The sequence below is a fragment of the Eulemur rufifrons genome, chromosome 30 (assembly GCF_041146395.1).
Source record: "Eulemur rufifrons isolate Redbay chromosome 30, OSU_ERuf_1, whole genome shotgun sequence".
Lineage (NCBI taxonomy): Eukaryota > Metazoa > Chordata > Mammalia > Primates > Lemuridae > Eulemur > Eulemur rufifrons.
In genome coordinates, this window is record NC_091012.1 from 51,571,578 (window position 1) to 51,594,784 (window position 23,207).

The following is a 23,207-nucleotide window of genomic DNA, read 5'->3' on the forward strand; positions in this document are numbered from 1 at the left end:
CTGGCACAAAAAATTGGTTAGGATCTGCAGGACAATCCCTTTTGAGGTCTAAGCCTGCAAATAAATGCCACTTTGTAATGAGATTGTCTCTCTTTTTCTTACCAGATGGTCCTCTAAATTAGTTGAAGCCTGTGGGCCTTAAATATAAAACAGGCGGATGCATCTTGATTATAATATAGCAATTTGGATTTAGTAGCAAGTGTTATGCTTAAAATGGTAGAATGTTATCGACTTAAAGCATTTTCTTTTTAAAGGATAGGATGGTTCTTTGTGCTTGGTCAGCCCAGGCCCTAAAAGCTTGGCAGCTGTCCATAACAGATAGAACTGTACCCAACCAGGCCACAAAAAACAAAGGTTCCAGAGCCATTTCTCTGGGATAGCTCTGGGATACAGAACATTCACACAATCCACACTGCTGATGTTGCTTCTATGAGACCCACTTGCAGCAGTTCTAGCTGTTCCTCCCTTGGCGAGACTAGGTAAGAAGTATTTCCTGGCCAAGAAGTATTTCCTGGCCGGGCGCGGTGGCTCACGCCTGTAATCCTAGCACTCTGGGAGGCCGAGGCGGGTGGATCGCTCCAGGTCAGGAGTTCGAGACCAGCCTGAGCAAGAGCGAGACCCCGTCTCTACTAAAAAATAGAAAAAAATTATATGGACAACTAAAATATATATATAGAAAAATTAGCCGAGCATAGTGGCGCATGCCTGTAGTCCCAGCTACTCGGGAGGCTGAGGCAGGAGGATCGCTTGAGCCCAGGAGTTTGAGGTTGCTGTGAGCTAGGCTGACGCCACGGCACTCACTCTAGCCTGGGCAACAAAGTGAGACTCTGTCTCAAAAAAATAAAAAAATTAAAAAAAAAAAAAAAGAAGTATTTCCTCAGGAAGCCCCCAGCTTACTGGAATAATGTCCACGCACCTCCTTCTTCAACATCAACATTTACCCTACCCTGCCTGGATCTAAAAGCTGATCGCTCTGGACTAAAGATCCTCCCTTTTCTTCCCCACTGAATTGGGGGAAAAGAGGCAGCTTTAAAATTTGTTTTTCTTTAACTCACACTTTGTATGTCTGTTTTCTCTGTGTGTAAAGGCCCATTCATCTACAGCTAGGAAAAATCCTACTCTTACATCTAACATTGGAACTGAGAAATCAGTCTTTTTTAATTTACTTTTTTGAGACAAGGTCTCATTCTGTTGCCCACGCTAGAATGCAGTGATGTCATCATAGCTCACTGCAACCCCAAACTCCTGGGCTCAAGTGATCCTTCTGCCTCAGCCTCAGCTGAGACTACAGATGTGCGCCATCATGCCTGGCTAATTTTTCTACTTTTTGTAGAGATGGGGTCTCGTGTTGCCCAGGCTGGTCTTGAACTCTTGGCCTCAAATGATCTTCCTGCTTTGGCCTCCCAAAGTGTTAGGATTACAGCATGAACAACTGCACCTGGCCTGAGAAATGTGTCTTTATTCAAACACAAACGCATGGCAGTTTCAGTGCAGTGGAGGCAGCAGTGAGGTTGCAGGATCCAAGTGGGACAGGGAGGAAAGCAATGCTGATATCCACTTAATTTTTAATGATCATTTACATATTGAATTTTAAAGTAGTTTCAAAAACCAATAAATTAGACAACATTATCTAATATTATACTTGTCTTATAACATTTTTATTAAAAATTTTTATATAGAATTGTTTCCCTTTTATACAGAAGTTTCAATTACATATACTAATCATAATGTCAACTATTAGAAAAACCTAAGAAGTTAAAGTAACTCTGAACTGCTAGAAACCAATTTTATTAGCATTTATATCTTTTTTTTTTTTTTTTTTTTTGAGACAGAGTCTCACTCTGTTACCCATGCTAGAGTGCCATGGCGTCAGCCTAGCTCACAGCAACCTCAAACTCCTGGGCTCAAGCAATCCTCCTGCCACAGGCTCTCGAGTAGCTAGGACTATAGGCATGCGCCACCATGCCTGGCTAATTTTTTCTATATATATTTTTAGTTGTCCAGCTAATTTCTTTCTATTTTTTAGTAGAGACGGGGTCTCGCTCTTGCTCAGGCTGGTCTTGAATTTCTGAACTCAAAGGATCCTCCTGCCTAGGCCACCCAGAGTGCTAGGATTACAGGCATGAGCCACCACGCCTGGCCAGCATTTCTAAATATAACAATAAGATATCAAGGTATAAGCTTAAACTTATGTTTAAGAACTAATGTCCTAGTATTTCACCTTATAAATGACCCAGACATTTTATGGTTATTTTTTAAACTTAACATAATGACTTTAAGATTTTAAATTATATGAAAATTTCATTTGTGTTTATTTTATTTACATTTATCTAATTTATTTTATTTATTTATTTATCTTAGCAGTTCACTTAGATTCCAGCTATTAAAGTTACTTTTTTGTTAACCTTTTATACCATGTAAATTAGATATGTAACACAGAACAGGGATTAAAATATAGTTTTAATTATTGGTTTTTTTAATTTTAAACTCATAAATCTTACCAAGAAAAGCAAATAAGTATTTTAATAAGCCTTATTATTTTAAACAAATATAACATTACTTTTAAATTTTATAAACATAGTAGACATTTTAGAATATCCTGTTTAAAGGTATTAATTAATTAGGTACTTCTAAAACATCACATCCCAAAACAAAATCTATTGACATCATAAGGATTAAAGTGTCTCTGGCCCCCAAAGTTTGGGAGCAAAGGCCAGTGTTTTTATAAAGACTTGCTGAAAATTTACTGACATGAAGATTAATAGGAGAAAGAATTAAAACTTATACATGGATGCCTTTAGAATGAACACTCAAAGATGCAGGGGAAATTGTCCATTTTTTATGTTTAAAGTATGGACAGTCCAGTAAAAATATGATTGGACAAAAAGGGTGTGAGCTAATTTTACAGGCTGAGTGGCAGAACCAGCAAGGCTTTTATATTTAGATTTTCCTTGGCCTCTCTGAGTATGCATTCCTCCCTTCTGGGTGCAGGGCAAGGCCCTTTTTGGTATGAGGTTTTACAGTAAAACAAAGTAGGTCAGATAATTACTTTATGGCCATTTTACATAGAATAATTTTAGGTTTTATGGCTAGCTTTCAGAAAAGAATTGGTACAAGAGGTAGGCAGACAAGGGAAGGTCAGAAAATTTTTGCTTCTGAAGCTTTCATTTTAAGTTACTTTTTTGAATCCAATCAGCGTAAGATCACCTGACTGTAGACTGAGGGGGGAAAAAAAAAACTTCAGCGCCAATCCTTAGCACCTTAAACAATGATACAAAGTGGTAACATGCTTTTTATATGAGGATTAAGATTAAGCTGTTGTAAAAACAATCTAGTCTCAAAACAATTTTTTGGGGGGTGTAAACTTGAGTACATGTAATATTTATAAAGAATAAGATTGTTTTGAGATTTTCTTTGGATTTTAACTTATTTACTTTTTATCTTAAAATAAATTACTACACAAAAATTAATGATTTAGAAATTTTCCCTAGGCACAAACTTTGTTACAGCAACATAATGTACACATACCCGGCTAGCTTATAAAGAGTGGGACAAAAATGGACAAGACCAAGGAAAAACTGAAGCTTTCAATTTAAGCTCTTCTAACTACAACTTCTAGGACAATTTTAAATCCCTAACAGTACTGTTAAACATGATAGTGAGTTAGAAACACATTTTGTGTACCTCTCTATAGACATTGAATCAGTGGAAGTAAATGATATCTGCAGTTAAGGTTAAAAGATCAAAACCAAAATATTTTCATAAACCTTTGACCATAAGTATTTTTGTGCTATACTTGGTGTTTTATTTATTCTAATTTGCTGACAACTAGGCCATTTACATTTTTACCTTAAAGTTAAACACACAGGTATTTGTGTTGATAACTCAGATTTGGTGATTATCATTAGACCAAATATTAAATTTACTTCACTTATCAAAAATCACACATTATTTTGTCTTTGGCTGAGTTTATATTTTTGTAACCTTTATGTCAAATCTTGACACCTCAAGAACATAAAAATGTCCAGTAAAACCCAGGCAAAAAAACAAATGTATGCTGAGAATTTGAAAACATTTTTACTATTACTTTACTAATAATACCTTTTTATTTTTTAATAATAACCCAGCTTACTTACCAAAGATTACTAAATTCTAGTCAACCATTTGGGTTTAATTTATGAGTACCTCCTTATTTTTAAGCCAGTCCAGAGCCATGTAAGCACAAACATGTAATACATGCACAGACACAAAACATACCTAAACATATACAGTCTCACACACACATACACGCACAGAAAGTTCTAACAGATTTTACCCTAGAACTCTACCCATGATATGGTAACACAAACTCACCAGTCTGTAAAAGACAGCTGGATCTAAATTTCCTCTGATGAAACTGGAACTTGTTCACATGGCAAACTTTAGTTGCCCTGATAGGTAACCTAATTAGGCCCGTGGATCAAAATTTTGGGTAAAGCAGTTCCCATGGCAGTTTGAGTTTTTTAAAAAAACCTTTACCCCTTTTTTTTTTCCTTCAGTTCAAAATTGAGTTTTCAATGTTTGCATTTTAGCTAGAAATGGCTGCAGGATCTCCAGGTAGCCTTTCAATTGTAAATACCGTAAACAATGAGTTATTTTAACATCAATAGAAAAAGTTAGCAGGTTTTAGAATGGCCAGAAAAGGAGAGAAATAGCTTGAGACATTTTAACTCTATAGTGGTAGGTCCACCATTTTAGCTCTGAATTTTCCTTGATGTAATTTGCCCTTTCGTAAAAACTTGTGCACGAGAATTACCTATAACCAGCTGGAGCCCTAGAAAAACTTGCCATGCCTTTGAATCTTTTCATTTACAAAAGTACTTGCACGTAGAGGTGCCACAAATCAACTGGGGTGCCCAAGGGGGGTCATTCTCCTTATCTTTCCTCATTTTTAAAGGATTTCCCATTCTTCCTTAAAAGAAGCAACCTAACTGTAATACAGGGTTTGGTGTCGTGGATCAGAGTGTGCTGATTGTGGGTGGGGCTCCTCAGTGTTTCATCACTGAGTCGGTCCCACCCTCCTCCTACATGTCTGTTTCTCTCTTGGGGGTCTAGTACCTCCAAAGAGGGCTCAAAACGCCGAGTGATCAGCTCTTATATGCGTTTCCTGGATGACCCTTCTTTTAATAAATTAGCTGGGGGGTTCCCTATAGGGCCACGTGTGCCTCGGGGAATTGCCCCAGGCAACTCCCAACTCAGGACCCCGGTCACCCAGGGCTGCCAAGGCTGGGAGGAGTAAGATGCCCCTTCTCTTCGGAGGTGAGGAACTCAGTCTAATTTATCTACAAACAAGACAATTCAGTTTCCTCTTTCAAAAATGCAAAGAAAAGCCAATTGAGATTAATTTTAGGATAAAAAGTCAATGGAGAAGACCCTTTAGAATGCACCTCCAATTCTAAGTTAGGATCCCAAACAACAATTCCTAGGAAAATAACCAGCTCAGAGCAAACCAAGACCATCCACCAAAAACGGGATGTCCGAAGCTCAAGAGGACTTACCAGTTCCGCCCAAGGAGAAGCTCAGTGTTGGAGGGCCCAAAAGGGCCAGGCTGGTACCTGGAGCCAAGTTCAGGCTGCTCCTTCGGTGGTCCTGAATCTTCTCTGAGCACCACGTGGAGCGCCAATCTTGTCAACGGGCAAAAAAAAAAAAGTCAAACTCTGTAAAATAATTCTAAACAGAGTTTCTCTGAGCCAAATTTGAGGACCATAACCCAGAGCCACGCCCAAGAACCCTTGAGCAAGTGGACTCGCTATGGTTGGGTTACAGATTGGTTCTACACGTTTTAGGGAGACAGGGGTTACAGGTAAATTCCAAAATCAATACGTGGGAGATATACATTGATTTGGCCGGAAAAGGTGGGCCATCTCGAAGGGGGGGTGGGGCTTACAGGTTATAGGTGGGTTTAAAGATTCTTTGGCTTGTAATTGGTTAAAAACTTGAAGCTTTGTCTAAAGGATTGGAATGTTTTAACATAGGAGCTGTTTTTAAGGGATAAGTCACCGGAAATCTATTTGTTGTGTAAATTGAGGACCTGTAGGTTAGTCTTGCATACCCTTATGCCTGTTAATGGGTTACAAAGGATGTCCCCAAGAAGGGAGGGGGGCATGCTAAGGCATGTCGGACCTCCTTTCTCCTGGCAGGCAATTTAGTTTTAGAATATTCTTTTGGCCATGAGGGGGTTCATTTAGTCAGCCAGTGGGGGGGGGGTGAGCCTTAAAATTTTATTTTAGTTCACAGTTTCTACAAGTCTCTCTCAGGGAAGGGAGATTATGTAATCAAAGGGTTACACAGGCAGCATTGGGGAAGAGGAATTCATAGTTCAGGAAAAAGGGAAAAGGAACTAAGTACCAAGCACTATGCTAGATATTCTATATACACAAAGTGAGGAGGGACCGGAAACGGGGAGAAATTTACATATACTATTACATGAGTTCAAGCAAGAAGTGATGAGGGACTTAACAGAGTGGTGGCAGCTTGAATGGAAAAGAAAGGATGGACACAAGATTCACTGTGAAGGGAGTCTTTACCTGATTCAACTGACTCTACTTTAAGGTCAGGGAGGAGGAAACCAAAAGAACTTTGCATTTTCACAATAAGTGACTGGGAAGATAAGAGGATATTAATGGGAGAATGATTGTCAGGAGATGGATGTATGTGAGGTTGAGCAATTTGGTTTTAGATCTATTTCATCTTTTAAAATCTTTATTATGCAAATTTTCAAACAGAAAAATAGAGAGAATAGGATATTGAAGTCCCATGTGCCCATTACCTACTCAACAATTATCACCTCATGGTTAATCTTGTTTCAGCAATACCTTACCTATTTCTCCCCTCCTTTTGAACTTTATTTTTTTTGAGACAGAGTCTCACTCTGTTGCCTGGGCTAGAGTGCCATGGCGTCAGCCTAGCTCACAGCAACCTCAAACTCCTGGGCTCAAGCAATCCTACTGTCTCAGCTTCCCGAGTAGCTGGGACTACAGGCATGTGCCACCATGCCCGGCTAATTTTTTTTATATATATTTTTTTAGTTGTCCAGCTAATTTCTCTTTCTTTCTTTCTTTCTTTCTTTCTTTCTTTCTTTCTTTCTTTCTTTCTTTCATAAAGATGGAGTCTCGCTCTTCCTCAGGCTGGTCTGGAACTCTTGAGCTCAAAGGATCCGCCCGCCTCTGCCTCCCAGAATGCTAGGATTACAGGCATAAACCACCTCGCCCGGCCGTTCACTATGTATTTCTAAAACATACTCTTAGCCACATACAATTATCTCATCTAAAAAATTAACATTAAGCCTTTAGTGTAATCAAATATCCAGTAAGTATTCAAATCTCCTCAACCATTTCCTCATTTGTTTATAGGTGATTGGTTGAAATCAGGATTCAACTAAGCAGACCCATTGAATGTTAGATTCTGTCTGAAACAGCCATATGGAGATACAAGCAGGCAATTGAACTTTACGGTCCAAAACTCAAGGAAGAGGTAAAGGCCAGAAATGGAGATTTGGAAATTATTCTCCCAGAGGGAGTGGTTGAAGCTATTTGAATAGATGAAAGCTATTGAGCAGATATCACAGGGGGAAAATATATCAATAAAAATGGCCCAAGGATAGAACCTCAGGAATGATTACATTTGGGAAGAGGACAGAGAAACACCAAGGATAGGGACAGGAAGGGAATAGTTTGAGAAAGAAACAAGAAATTGAAAAGTTGAAAAAGAAAACAAGATAGTGTTGTAACTGAAACCAAGAAATGAAAGCTTTGCAGGAAGGAGGACGTATTTTCCATCAAAAGAACCTTGGGCTAGGACGTAGTCCCTGCTCTATTGTGTGACTTTCTAGCTGTGTTATGTTGAACAAGTTGCCTCCCTAAACCCAAGATTCTTCATATGTAAAAAATGAAATAAAACCAGTCCTGGTTAAAAGGTGGCAGAGGCTAAAATGAGAGTACATGTGAAGAAGGCCTTTGTGGACTCTAAAGCATGGGACAAATATGAAAGGCTGTTTACTCAGTAAACCTGACAGGGCTCAGAAAACAGTATCCCAAAATGAAGGCAAAAGTTCTTCTCTGACCTTTCCTTGTCTTCTTACCTCTCAGTCCCATTCCTCCCTAAGGCTAGCTGTAGAAACTAGAATCCCTCTTCCCCAAGGCAGGTCATAAAAGACAGAACCCCTTTTCCCTGAAAGCCAGCCATAAAACCTAAAGTTATTCTATGTAAAAACTGGCTATAAAGAAATTATCTGACCCACCTTGTTAGACTGTAGGTCACAAGACCCTCATTCTGGAAAGGGTCCTGCCCCACACCCAGAAGAAAGGAATGCATGCCCAAAGAGGCCAAGAAAAATCTAGACTGACATGTCTTGCTGGGTTCCCCTACTCAGCCTGTTACCATTAAATCATACCTTTTTTGTCCAATCATATTTCTACCTGGCTGTCCATATTTTGTTGAACCTAAGCATAAAAACAGACAATTTCCTGTTAAGTGGAGAATTTAAAGTTTTGAATATTGGAATATTTGAAAGGCCATAATTGTTCAGGAGTCTCATTAGATATAATAGCTTTTATTGAGCACCTTCTATGTACTGGGCACTGTTCTAAACCCTCTATATACTTTTGTTAACCCTCATAAAAACTTCATGAGACAGGTACTATTGTTTTAGCCTCATTTTACAGATGAGGAAGCTAAGGCTGAGAGAAGTAAACTAAATTGTCCCAGGTCACACAGCTAGGAAGTGGCAGAAACAGATCTCAAAACAAAGTCTTTCCCACCCCAGAGCCTGACCTCTTAATCATGACACTAAACTTCCTCTTAAAAATATGCCTTGGAAAATTAGAAGATCACCATATTGCAACCTTAATGCCTTAATGAATTACCAATCTAGGCACTGAGCATCACAGGCAGCTATCACCACAAAGAGAGACAACCAAACATTATGTGGCTCCTGAAGGAAGCATACACCACCACCATAAAGCAGTGTTGCCTAAAAATAAAAAAATAAACCTAAATCCAACATAGCCTTTAGATTAAAGTTAGGGTTGCCAGATAAAATTCAGGATGCCCAGTTAAAGTTGAATTTCAGATAAACAGCAACTATTTTTTTTTTTTAGTGTAAGCATGTCCTATACAATATTTAGTACATCCCATGCAATGTATTTGGGACATACTTATACTAAAAAAAGCATTCATTGTTTATCTGAAATTCAAATTTAACTGGGAGCCCTGCATTTTTATTTGCTAAATCTGGCAACCCTACTTTATTCTTTTTTTTTTCTCCCTCCCACCCCTCTAAATCTGGCAACCCTACTTTAGATCCCACTACCTATTTATGAGGAATACAAAAGACAGAGAAACCTATCAAAGCAACCAGGATGATGAAATCAGCAGGAGGCTGTGGGTAAATGTACAAGACAAACAACCAGATTTCTTCAGTTAAGAAATGTTGAGGGGATAAAGACAGGAGAATCCTATAGACTACAAAGAGAATTAAGAAACACAAAAACCAATCACAATGTGAAGATTATTTGGATTCTGATTCAGACTAGAAAAAAATCATGACATTTATGATACTGGTAATTTGAACATTGACTAGATGTTTGATTTTATTAAGGAACTTTTTAGTTGTGCTACTGGTATTGCAGGTTTTTCTTAATAAACTCTTATCTCGTATAGATACACATAGAAATGTTTATGAATGAAATTATATGATGACCAGGAAGTGCTTCTAGATAATCTGGAAGGGAGGAAAGTAGAAAGGGTATAAATGTAACAAGATTGGCTTTGAGTTGATTATGTTAAAGCTTTGTAAAAAGTACATGTGATTTCATTATAGTTTTCTTTCTGTTTTTGTATATGTTGAAACTTTCCATAATAAATAAGTTTTAAATAATGCTTAGCACAGTGCCTGACATACTATAGACACTTCATGTGTGCTTGTTGGAGGGAAAATGGGTTTGTTAATTTAAAAAGAGAAAGCTGTCAGATGGCCATCAAATAGAAAAATTTTTTTCTTTTTTGACACAGGGTCTCACTGTCATCCAAGCTAGAGTGCAGTGACATGATCATAGCTCACCGTCAACTCCTGGGCTCAAGCGATCCTCCCTGCCTCAGCCTCTTGAGTAGCTAGGACTACAGGCATGAACCACCATACCCAGCTGATTTTTTAAAAATTTCTTTGTAGAGACAGGGTCCCACTATGTTACCCAGGCTGGTCTTTTTTTTGTTTTTTTTGTTTTTTTTTTGAGACAGAGTCTCGCTTTGTTGCCCGGGCTAGAGTGAGTGCCATGGCATCAGTCTAGCTCACAGCAACCTCAAACTCCTGGGCTTAAGCGATCCTACCGCCTCAGCCTCCCGGGTAGCTGGGACTACAGGCATGCGCCACCATGCCCGGCTAATTTTTTCTATATATATTTTTAGTTGTCCAGATAATTTCTTTCTATTTTTTTAGTAGAGACGGGGTCTCGCTCTTGCTCAGGCTGGTCTCGAACTCCTGACCTTGAGCGATCCACCCGCCTCGGCCTCCCAGAGTGTTAGGATTACAGGCGTGAGCCACTGTGCCCGGCCTTCCCAGGCTGGTCTTGAACTCTTGGCCTCAACTAATCCTTCTGCCCTGGCCTCCCAAAGTGTTGGGATTACAGATGTGAGTAACTGCATCTAACAGAAAAATATTTTTGAAATGAGACTGCAAGCATGAATATGCCTGCACACACAAATGAGATTCATTTAGAGATCACACTACACTCAAATGGAAACAATAATAGATTTGTTCAGACAAGAGAGTTTGTTTATCGAAGATGAATAGTTGAGAAACTGAGCCCAAGAAGTACATACAGGTACTTTATTTAGGTAATCAAAGAACACATTTTTAACCCTCCAAAAAGATGTTATGCAGGAAACAATCCACCTTAGATTTTCTTTGATATTTACTATTCCAGTGAATTGTTGTAGAAAGCTGTGTTAATTTCCCAAAGGCCTTTGGACAGATTTGAGTGTTCTTGTGCAAGTGAATCGCCAATTACTGGAAATTAATGACCTCTCATGCTGAATAATGCATGCACTTGACAGAAGTGCCTTACCAAAAATGCAGTGTTGTCAGTTTTGAATGCAATCTTGCCTTACCTGCTGCATATATGAAGGAAACCAAATTCAAAAGCAACCCTCCCACACAAGGTATAGTTTAGTGTGTTTAGGGAAGTGTTTAGTGCAGGTTAGTGAAATAAGCTTTGTCTCTTTTATGCTTACTATTCAATTATATGGATTTACCATAATGAATTCAACCATTCTCTTAGTAATAGATATTTACCACTTTTGCTATTATAAACAATAATGCTTTTGCCTTTATATAAATACATTTAGCCTTACATACTGGTGCTTTAATTTTGGTGGGAAAGATTACTAGAAGTGAGTTTGCTGGGCCAAAGAGTATGATCTCTTAATTTTAATAGATACTAATTGCATGTATTTTTAAAATTAGGGGCACAATATGAAATGTTGTTTAAAAAACGCAATCACCTAACTATAAGTTAATCATCTCACTAACTTCACTTCAAATGCTAAGTATATTTAAGCTCTGCTTTAAGTAAAGAACTGGATTCTTAAACAAGTTCTCATTAACAGTACTTTTGGTGTTAAAAATTTCATGGTTTGCCCATCGAGGTGGCTCACGCCTTTAATCCTAGCACTCTGGCAGGCAGATGTAAGAGGATCGTTTGAGGTTAGAAGTTCAAGACCAGCCTGAGCAAGAGTGAGATCCTCAACTCTACTAAAAAATAGAAATAATTAGCTGGGCTTGGTGGCGCATGCCTGTAGTCCCAGCTACTCGGGAGGCTGAGGCAGGAGGACCACTTGAGCTCAGGAGTTGGAGGTTTTTGTGAGACAGACTGATGCCATGGCACTCTAGCCTGGGCAACAGAGTGAGACACTGTCTGGAAAAAAAAAATCTTGTGGTTTATTCTATTTCAGAGCATTTTGTATCATTAGTACTTACAGTCTGATATACAGTACCTTCCTGTACTAAATGAATTGTTTTATTTTTTCTCCAGCTTTATTGAGGTATGTTTGACAATAAAAATCATATATATTTAAGGTATACAATGTGATGATTTGATATATACATTGTGAAATGATTACCACAATCAAGCTAATTAACATATCCATCACCTCACAGTTACTCTATTTAAAATTTTTTAATTTTTTCACCTACAGATATTTCTCAGAATGTAGCTACCCTTTTTTAGGAAGAAACATTTTACATTGTCTCCTTGTTACTGTCTAAATTCAGAATGTCATTTCTATCTGTCCTTCCTTGGTCCCTCTTTGCAAGGAGAAACTGGTTCTCTGCACTCTTTAAAAGGTATTTTGGCTGCGTGTGGTGGCTCACACCTGTAATTCTAGCACTCTGGAAGACCAAGGCAGGAGGACAGCATTGAGGACAGAAGTTCAAGACTACTAGCCTGAGGAACAGAAGAGACCCCGTCTCTACAAAAAATAGAAAAATTAGCTGGGCGTGGTGGCGCATACCTGTAGTCCCAGATACTTGGGACGCTGAGGTAAGTGGATCACTTCAACCCAGGAGTTTGAGGTTGCAGTCAGCTAGGATCATGCCACAGCACCAGTCTGGGCAACAGAGCAAGGCCCTCTCTGACAAAAAAAAAAAAAAAAAAAAAGTATTTTTATTGGTATATTTTCCTCTTTTTCTTTTTGTCTCTCTAATTTTAAAGATCCCTTTATTTACTGTTCTTCAGATTCAAAAGTAATAAATGTGTATTTTTAACCAGTGAAACAACGCACTACAAGTATGTATAAAGACAAAGTTAATCACTCCCACCTCAACCTCCTGATGTAATCAAAGTTCATACCCTGCTGAGTAACCTTCCACAACTCTCTTTCCTCATACAAACAGATAAAACCTATATGCACATTTGTTTCCACCAAAATATAATCATATTATATACATTACTCTGCAATTTGTTTCACTTAACTGTGTATGTACATATATTTATGTAGGTGACAATAAACAATATATATTACTTAAGATAATATAATGGACATATTCTGCAGTCTTCAGTTCTTTTCCAGTTCCAAAATTCATTTTTACATTCCTTTAGAGAACATACTACCATTATAATTAAGTGTAATGAATCGTTTAATGTCTTTCTTCCCTGCTAGACTGAGAACTCTATGAAGACAGGGGACTTACTTTGTTCACCACCGTATCTTTAGAATTTAGGGTAGTGCTGCCAGGATATTAATTGCCTAAAATCTATTTGTTCATTGTTTCTGTGCTCCCTGAAACCTTCTGTCTACTTAAACTGGGTCACTGCCAAAACTAAAATATATGTGTCTAAGAACTCAGGAGCCAGTAAGTCACCACTCGATGTTACTTGAATGGAACCTAGTAATGGGACATTTTAAGTATTTGTAAAAAAAAAAAAAAAAAAAAAATGTGCTTTTTAGCAAAAACCTTTCTGCCACAAAAACGAATTTTAAAAGACAGAGCACATGTTTAGTGGAAAGAGAGCTCTGCACTCGTAATTAAAAGACCTAGATTCTAGTTCCATCTCTGCCATTAATTTGCTTTCCAAAGTTCCTTTTCCTTTCTGGACCTGGTTCCTCATCTCTAGCTCTAATATTCATTAATCCCACAAATATTTACTTTCTACTGAGTACTGGCACCAAGAACTATATACAAAGGTAAACAATAACAGCAAACATTTAGTAAATGCTTACTTCATGCAAGATCTTTTGCCAAGGGAGTCATGTGCACTCTCTCATTCACTTTTCTATGAAATAGGCACTACTGTGATATTTTCTATACTTTACAAAGGAGGGAACTGAGGCACAGCGAGGTGAAGTAACTTTCCCAGGATATAAAAGGATGTGGTGAAGACAGAATTGGACTTCAGACAGTGGGGCTTCAGATCCCATTCCAGTAACCATAGCAAGTCCTTAACGTCATTATTCCGTGACTACTTCAACGGCTTACATTTTGGTCCCAGCCCAGGAGTACTGGGTGGAGCGCCCTCTTGTCAACATGAGGGTGCAAAGACGACGGGGAACCTCAGAGAAACCATCTAGAGAACTGACACAAGCGCTGCAGGGAACAAGGTTCTTTCTCGCTCTCGCAGTTTCCACGCCAGGGAGAGGTGAGAGGTGTCACACAGTCATACGCAAGGCCCGCCTCTCTGAGCGTCCCACTGGGTACAGGAAAGCGTGCGAGTCACACCAACCGGACATATTACCCTGAACCCGGCGTGGGGCGGAAGTAAGGGCACGCTGCGTGTGCGCCGCGTGCCCACGGACCCTTCCGGCGCCGGCGCGGGCGGGCGAATGAACCGTTCCGCCCAGCTGAGGGCTCGTTTGCCTCGCCCCGCTACCCCCGCCTTCGCGGTGTTCGCTTCCTGGCCCTCCCCAACTTTTAGCGAGACCAACGAGAGGACACCGCCTGCATCTAGAACAGCCCGGCCAGGAGCGTAACCGAGTGGCGCGCGAACAGGAGAGGAAAGCTGTGCGGCTGCGCTTTCCTACCCCCGAGCCCTTATAGACGCGGGTGAGTGCTGGGGCCTTGGCCTCCACCCCGAGCGGCCAGACCCTCGACACTCCTCTCCCTTGGGGGAGGCCTGGGTTCTAGCCCACTCCTGGCATGCTCCACGCTGGATGCCCGGGCAGGTGCACGGGGAGGATTGTGAGCGCGGGAGACGAAGAGCTGCCTTCCTGGGGACGCTCCCTTGGCCCCTCAGTGTGGTCTCGAGGTCACCATGTTCTCCCTCACTTCTCTTCTCCATTTTGTCCTCCTCCCTTTTCCGTACTCCGCCCCAACCACCTTTACCTTCCTGAAAGGTTAATCTCAAAAACCAATTGGGTAGTTTCTGCCTTATTTGTGCCCGTGTGCATTTAGTTTCCCTTTCCTTTGCACGCAATAATTTCGTATTATGTGCATCCCTAGTGTTACTTTTTCTTTGCCTCCCCAATGTGAAAAAAAAAATCTCTTGAGAATCATTTGTTCATGTGATATTATTTAAAATTTTTAGACTTCCTGAATTTTGGTAAATATTTTTGCAGCCAGGAGCAGTATCCCCATCAGGAAGAATTCTGACATATGTATATGCCATAATTGGGCAAAGAAACATGTGTGAATTATATATTGGCCAGAAGTAATAAAAATTGTGTAATATGAAATGCCAAAATTCTATATAAATTAAGAGCACATCTGATAATTCTATTTTTTATTTTATTTTTTTGACTTAACAGAAATTTATTTCCTTACAGTTCTGAAGGCTAGAAGTCAAAGGTAAATGTGTCAAATTTGGTTTCTTCTGAGGCCTCTTGTAGATCACCATCTTCTCTTGTGTCTTCATGTGCTTTTCTCTCTGTGTTGACAATTTTAATATTAAAATCACAGCTTATTTTCTGTCACTTTGCTTTTCTTTCTTGGAGCTGTGTTTGTTGATCAAGTTCTGTGAGTGACACAGGAAAGCCATCCTGCTTCTTTCCCCACTCAGAAATTACATCTGCCAAGCTATTCCACACCTTGTCCTTCTGGTAGAGGTCAAAATCCATTTCCTCTAGAAGAAAACCATGGGAATAGTTTCCTTGTAGCAATATGGTGATAGTGGATGCAAAATCTCATGGTCAACAGATCCCACTTTTTTTTTTCCTTTTGTAAGAAAACAAGGTTATTCAGTAATTCATTAAACTCTGAATAATATAGTAGAAGCACTATGGAGGTTATTATTCTGTAATGGAAAAAGCATTAAACTGATGTTTCTAGTCCACTTCTACCACTAGCTATGTAAGTTACTTAACCTCTGTGGACCTCCATTTCCCTATCTATAAAATGAGATAAATGACATTAGGTAGCTTCTGAGGCCTCTTTGAACTTTAAGTGACAAAAGGAAAATCCAGGTAGCTCAGTAAAATATTCTTTGTGGAGGTAGAGGAGAGACTGGGAAAATTTTAGCCTTTACTATAATAAATGAAGGTTAGAATATAATTATTTTCAACAGTTGCACTTGGTGTTGGTTTTTCTTTTAATTTCTAATTGAAATAAAAGTGTAGACTTTCCCTTTTTACTTCCTCAAAGAAGAAGAAAACACCTTTTGTGGAAATAAAAATGTTCATTAATAGTCCCCAGATATGCCTATATTGATTCATTTTTTATCCAAAAAAATTCACTATTTTTATTATGGGCTTTTATTACATCAGTAGTTGTGATACTGCATTGGAAACCATTTGGTCTTAGGAATAAAAGGGTAAATATTAATATATAGGGTGTCATTCTCAAGAAACTTGATTTAGATATACTCAAAACATTTAAGGACAACAGCCATCAATTAAATAAAACACTGTTGAGAACAGAAATGTCAGCACAGATACCATTGATGATTTGTCAATTATAAATGGTTTTATCTGTTCAATTTAATGTTTTGGTGTAAAAGTCCATTTATATCTGCAGAGGTATTTAATATGTATATTATAAATATAGACTAATATGGCCATATAAAATATGAATTTTGTGATGAAAAATTCTTTAAAGAGAATGATGGGCAGACAGCTTCTGTAACATTGGTTTCTAGGGTTAATGCTTTTAGTACTTGGTTAATTAAATCCCCATAGACGATGTGTAAAAATAGCCTCCCCACAGCGAATTCTCCATAGAGGAGTTGTTGCAAAGTTTCAGTTTATACCAAACAGTAATGATACCATTGGAAGCTAAAGATTCTGAGAGTCCTTGGTATTATATGCAACTTACTTGATTTCAAGCTTGGGAGCCTTTTTTGAGCATCAAGAGCAAAATGTAAGTATATAAGAAATACCAAATCGTATTACTAAACTAATCCTTTTCTATTACGTATTTTAAGGGTCTTTTTTTTCTTTATAGGAAAAATGCTTTCTGAAAGCAGCTTATTTTTGAAGGGTGTGATGCTTGGAAGCATTTTCTGTGCTTTGATCACTATGCTAGGACACATTAGGATTGGTCATGGAAATAGAATGCACCACCATGAGCATCACCACCTACAAGCTCCTGACAAAGAAGATATCTTGAAAATTTCAGAGGATGAACGCATGGAGCTCAGTAAGAGCTTTCGAGTATACTGTATTATCCTTGTAAAACCCAAAGATGTGAGTCTTTGGGCTGCAGTAAAGGAGACTTGGACCAAACACTGTGACAAAGCAGAGTTCTTCAGTTCTGAAAATGTCAAAGTATTTGAGTCAGTTAATATGGAAACAAACGACATGTGGTTAATGATGAGAAAAGCTTACAAATATGCCTTTGATAAGTATAGAGACCAGTACAACTGGTTCTTCCTTGCACGCCCCACTACATTTGCCATTATTGAAAACCTAAAGTATTTTTTGTTAAAAAAGGATCCATCACAGCCTTTCTATCTAGGCCACACTATAAAATCTGGAGACCTTGAATATGTGGGTGTGGAAGGAGGAATTGTCTTAAGTATAGAATCAATGAAAAGACTTAACAGCCTTCTCAATATCCCTGAAAAGTGTCCTGAACAGGGAGGGATGATTTGGAAGATATCTGAAGATAAACAGCTAGCAGTTTGCCTGAAGTATGCTGGAGTATTTGCAAAAAATGCAGAAGATGCTGTTGGAAAAGATGTATTTAATACCAAATCTGTTGGCCTTTTTATTAAAGAGGCAATGACTAATCACCCCAACCAGGTAGTAGAAGGATGTTGTTCAGATATGGCTGTTACTTTTAATGGACTGACTCCTAATCAGATGCATGTGATGATGTATGGGGTATACCGTCTTAGGGCATTTGGGCATCTTTTCAATGATGCATTGGTTTTCTTACCTCCAAATGGTTCTGACAATGACTGAGAAGTGGAACAGGAAGATGTATGTGATCACCTATTGGACATGTATTGTCATTTGTAGTAATGACTACATATCCAATATGGCAGTATGTTTCTTTTTTCTAATTCAGTGGCACTGGTATAATCACACATTAAAGTTTAGTAGCACATTTTTAAAGGGGGTGGTATTTTTTTCCTTAAAACACATGAAAATTGTAAATGCACTGGGGAGAAATGTCTTAAGAATGATAATTTTGCAGATAAAGGATATATTTATAAATATTGTATTTATGCAGTAAATTCTAAATTATGAACATTAAAATCTGTGGCACATACTTTTGCTGATTGGTTAAAAATTTAACATGCCTTTTTAGCTTTCTACATTATTGAGTTTCTGATTAAAGTAAAACTTCTAGCTGTGTATTTCCCTCTAATATTGATTTATGTTTTGAGCTTCCCCAAGTGTCAATGGATTTGCCTTCTCAAAGTACACAACCAAGCAACTAAGGAAATGTTAAGGTGAAAGCTGAAATCTGTCCCTGAGTGAAAAAGTGAAAATTACTTGCTACGGTTGAGTAATTTTCCTGGGAGCTAATTTAGTGGCATTTCTTAGCATACACAATTTCACTGTAACTCTCTACCTCAGAATGCAGATAATGAAATTGGAGTGGTGACTACGAAGAATGTAATATCATTTAACTGTGTTGTTTCCCAGTTAATCAAGCTCCCAGCTGCAACTTGGATAAAAATGTATCAATTGAGATTTATGTACTCCTGCTGGGCAAATTAATTCTGTAGAAATCTCCTTTAAAGAACTTGTTTTGGCCATCTGACAGTTTCACTTACTAGAGTTAAGTCTGTCCTGGTTTTTGTTTCCTTGTTCAAATTCAGAGATTTTTTCCACGTTCATGGTTGTACCATATCTGTTTTTTGTGCGCAGACCCTAAGCTCACTATCTACCTTGGATTACCATCCATTTGCCTAATGTTAGTGGCTACTCAGAAACTTAACCCAGTGGTGGATGCAAAGCTCCTGTGCTATAAATGTATGATATGCTTGGACCTGACTTGTCCTATAATCTGGCCAGCACATGGTATATTGTCAGATCTATAAGCCCCCATAGAGTGTGAGACCATGACATTTTAGAAATCAGTATTTCCTGTAACTGGCCTAATGGTAATGGTCTCCCACAGCTTTAGCAAACCAAAAAGAATTTCCTCAAGAGGGCCTTGGGCTTGAAATTATTGATCCTCGGATTAGTATGTAAAACCTTTTGTTTTAATTTCTCTGATTTTCCTCATTGGGACTTTTGGTTAAGATGGGCTATTAATTTTGAAGAATAAAACCCCTTTATCAAGCACCCTAATATGTGGTCTCAGATGCAATTACTACAGATCGTGTTCAGTGTTAGTACAGTGATAAAACAGTCTCTCAGTATGACACAGTTTATAACATATGCCACTTTGCCCCCAACACCAATGTTAAAAATTTTCTATTGCATTTATCTTCAATTACATTAGTGTGTCAAAATATCACGATAAATGTCAGAGAATGCATTCCATTGTTTGTTTTGTTAATGGGTGCTAAGGTAACATTGCTTTTTTAAACCAAACTGATGCTCTTGATCTTATTTTTATGCATGAGTTTTTTTTTATAAAATGCTAGTTGTCTTAAGCTGTCTTTTGGAACTCATTTGTACTCAGTCATAGATAAAATCTGAATCGGTAACAGGGAAAATAATACTGAAGTAATGGTTATAGATTTGATCACTATATATGACAATTAGCTTTACATGGAAAAAAGTAACAAAAACTATAACCCTAACCCTACTGTTATTGGGGAAAGTTGGAAAGAATGGAGGTCTAATGGAAATTGATCATGATTGTAAATATACTTTACATATGGCTAGTGGCTACTATATAGGATAGCACAGGTCTAAGCAAGTCCAGAAGTATAAGACCTCCCTCATGACAGATGTGAATGAGAGAAAAGAAGTTTCTTCTAAAAGTTGTATTTATTTTTCTGGTTGTCTCAAATGCAGTGGAAACTGCAAACCGACTTCTAGCAGGCCCCAGGCCATCTCCTTGCATGAGTAGTTCAATCACTGGATCTTCCTTCTGTAAATTAAAACATTGAATCTCGAGCAAAATATGTAATAGATTTAGACCCTTGGCTTTTTTGGGATGTAGCTAAAAGCTTGTGTATCAAATGTGATTTATAATACCCAGATTTTTTTATGATGCATTTAAACAAACCCATCTATTGAGTTTCCTTAAAGCAGGGCACACCTGTATTAGAAAAGTTGCTGAAAGCAGAGTCTAGTGATGATGTATGGACTAGTTTCCCCTTCATTTGTTAAGAACATTGTGTTCCTTTTGGTACAGGCTGACTCCCATGCATTCAGTGCATGCCTGTATAGTTATGTGAAAAGCATGTTTATGTAAGTTTAGCTTTCTTTTGGCATTCACGGAAATTCAAAAATGTTTACCAACTCCTCCCCTCAAAAAATATTCCCCCCAAATTTAATCATACTCAACTCCAATATCAAAGATAAAATACTATAGAGCACTTAAAGGGTAATATGGAAAATGACTTGTTTGAAAAGTATGAAATGATGAAATGTCGGTGTATCGAGGGTTTCTACCATAATAAAAGAAAAATCTACTTAGTGTGGAGTCTATATACTATAATTTTCCTTGTATATATGGGGTATCTATGAGGTTAACACTAGGCCTGGTGCTTTGTGGAAAGCAAAAGGAGCCCAAACTAATTCATTACAGAGAGTCAATCATTTCAAATAAGGTTTTCATAAGCAATAAGATGAAATTATTATTAGAATGTAGTGGCCTTTTGTCTAAAAATTCCTGGGTTTGATAAATGCTTCCTTTTAACCCACGTAATTCCCGTTTCTGGGGTAGTTTTCACTGATTCCAAGCAAGAATAGCCACATTGGCTATGCCATTACTTTGGCAATTTGGCAAAAGCCCTGGCAGAAAGGGCAGGACTTAAAAATATGACTCAGATTTTACAGAGATAGGAAGAAAGAATAAGTGCCCTTACTGTATTGTATTACACACTTGCATTAGGAAAAAATGCTTTCATCAAGTGACTGACATAATAGAGACATCCACCTATGTACCCAAAGTGTTGAATAAATGGGAATGTTGTAATAGTCAAAATACCACCCTAGTACCATCTGAGGGGAAGAGGGAAAAACTATACCTGGCTTGATGGAAGACTGAATGCTGGCACTGAGAATCTTTTCCATATTTGCCACTCTAAAGCACTGCCTCTAGAAGAAAGCTTCAGGGAATATTGTCTATTCTCCAACCCAGTGCCATCCAATAGAAATGTAATGTGAGCCACATGCATGTATAATTTAAAATTTCCAGTAGCCATGTTAAAGACACAGGTGAAATTATTTTAGTAATATATTTTATTTAACCCAAATATATCCAAAATATTGTCATCTCAACATGTAATCAACAGAAAAAACAATTTACATTTTTTTATTAAATCTTTGAAATCTTTGAATATTTACAGTTACAGCACATCTCAATTCAGACTAGTCATATTTCAAGTGCTCAGTAGCCACATATGGATGGCTAGTGGCTACCATATTTGACAGCACAGGTCTAAGCAATTCTAGAAGTATGAGATCCCCAGGATTAAATGTCAATGGGAGAAAGCTGAAAGTCTCTTCTAAAAGTTGTATTTATCTTTCTAATTTTCTTGAATGCAATGGAAACCGCAACCTGACTTTTAGCAGGACGCAGGCCATCTCCTTGCATGAGTTCAATCACCGGATCTTCCTTCTCAAAATTAAATCATTGGATCTGGAGGAAAATACAGATTAGGCCCCTCAATTTTTCCCCTTAAATTGTAACTGACCAAAACTGCTCCTGTCATTGATTTTAATATTCACTAATCATTTTCCCCAACCATCTCAAAGCAAATGATAGTCCTGCCTTAGCACATTACACTCTACATTCTCATTGCCATACTCCTTAAGTAACCCTGCCTCTTATGTCCTTTTCTAAAGATCCAGCAAATGCTTTTAAATAACATAACTTTTAAATGGTCACAAATCACCTGGCTTGAAGGTAACTGATAATAGGAAAAGTTCAGACCTCACGACTGAGTTCAATTTCAAAATATTCTCCTACTATATACTATACTTTGCTGTTGAAAAGGGAAACAAAAACATTCACTCAGCAGCACAAATAAGACGCTGAAAGCATCCCACTCTTATCTCATTCAAATCCTACCTATATTTTCCCACTGTGGAACAGAGGCTTGCCAACTTATACCTATCCTCAATAACCCATAAAAATGATAATTCAAATGTGGGTTGAGACTAACAATTTATGAAATACAAGGGGAGGGTTTTCTGCAAAACATAGGCTTTGTAGTGAGGCAAACCTAGATTCAAATTCCAACTCTGCCATTTATTAGCTATGTATCTTCAGGGAAGTTATATAATGTCTCCGAGCCTTAGTTTCCTCATTTGTAAAATGAGAATTAAAATCTACCTCAAGAAATCATTGTAAGGATTAGGCAAGATACATAAATAGAGTTTGTGCACATAGCAGGCACTCAGGGAATGTTATTTCCTTTTCCCTCTTATGCATTTGAACAAGATTAACTAGCACTCTAAACAGTTAAATATGTATCAATCCTTTGTATTAGATATATTGATAACAAAATATTGATGTGAATAACAGCTGGTATTAAATATGCAAATTTGCAAGGAAATTCCTTAAGAGTTTTAAGATAACATCTGTACATTTAATCTGTGTCATGCAATAAAACAGCTTTTCCTGAAACAGCTTTTTAATATTTTTTAAGGAAAAATTCATAACTTGCTTTTAAGAATATTAGCTTAGATCATGCTCCCCTTTTACAGCAAATCAGCCATTATTGGGGCTAGAATTGACCAAATTGGTATGATTTCTATCTCCCCACACTTTAATCAAGAGGTTTCTCTTTATATCAGCAAAAATCAACACTTCAGCAAGACTCCTGCATTCCAGTAAATGTATCTGGGCATTTAGTACTTGAGAGAGAATTGAGTTTAACACCAGACGCTAATGAGGCCACGTGCCTTCTCTCAGACCTTTGTGTTAGGAAGCAAGAAAGCAGAGTTACTTCGTGGATTCCAGACATTTTACAAAATAAAACATTTTCACCTTGTGAAACAACATAAAATAAGTGCGGTATAAGCATCCAAGTTTTTAATAACATTTTAGCCCCTAGTATTTTTAGAACAGAATAAAGCCATGCCAGGGAAAAATATTTTCCAGTCATGGGCTTTTTGAAAGCTATTTAGGAGATAAATAATAATTGGTGTGTTAGAGAATGCTA

The 23,207-nt window shown here is 38.0% G+C and overlaps 1 protein-coding gene across 2 annotated transcripts; it reads left to right on the forward strand.

Moving 5' to 3' along the window:
• The first annotated feature begins 14,368 nt into the window (after nucleotides 1–14,368).
• C1GALT1C1 (C1GALT1 specific chaperone 1) lies at nucleotides 14,369–18,770 on the forward strand. Of its 2 annotated transcripts, XM_069462893.1 has the most exons (3): nucleotides 14,369–14,575; nucleotides 16,642–16,822; nucleotides 16,907–18,770. In XM_069462893.1, the coding sequence occupies exon 3, from the start codon at nucleotides 16,912–16,914 to the stop codon at nucleotides 17,866–17,868; it is 957 nt and encodes a 318-aa protein (XP_069318994.1). In that variant the 5' UTR covers nucleotides 14,369–14,575; nucleotides 16,642–16,822; nucleotides 16,907–16,911; the 3' UTR covers nucleotides 17,869–18,770. The 2 variants fall into 2 exon arrangements, with proteins under 2 accessions (XP_069318994.1, XP_069318993.1); XM_069462892.1 differs by lacking the exon at nucleotides 16,642–16,822.
• Nucleotides 18,771–23,207: the final 4,437 nt, after the last annotated feature.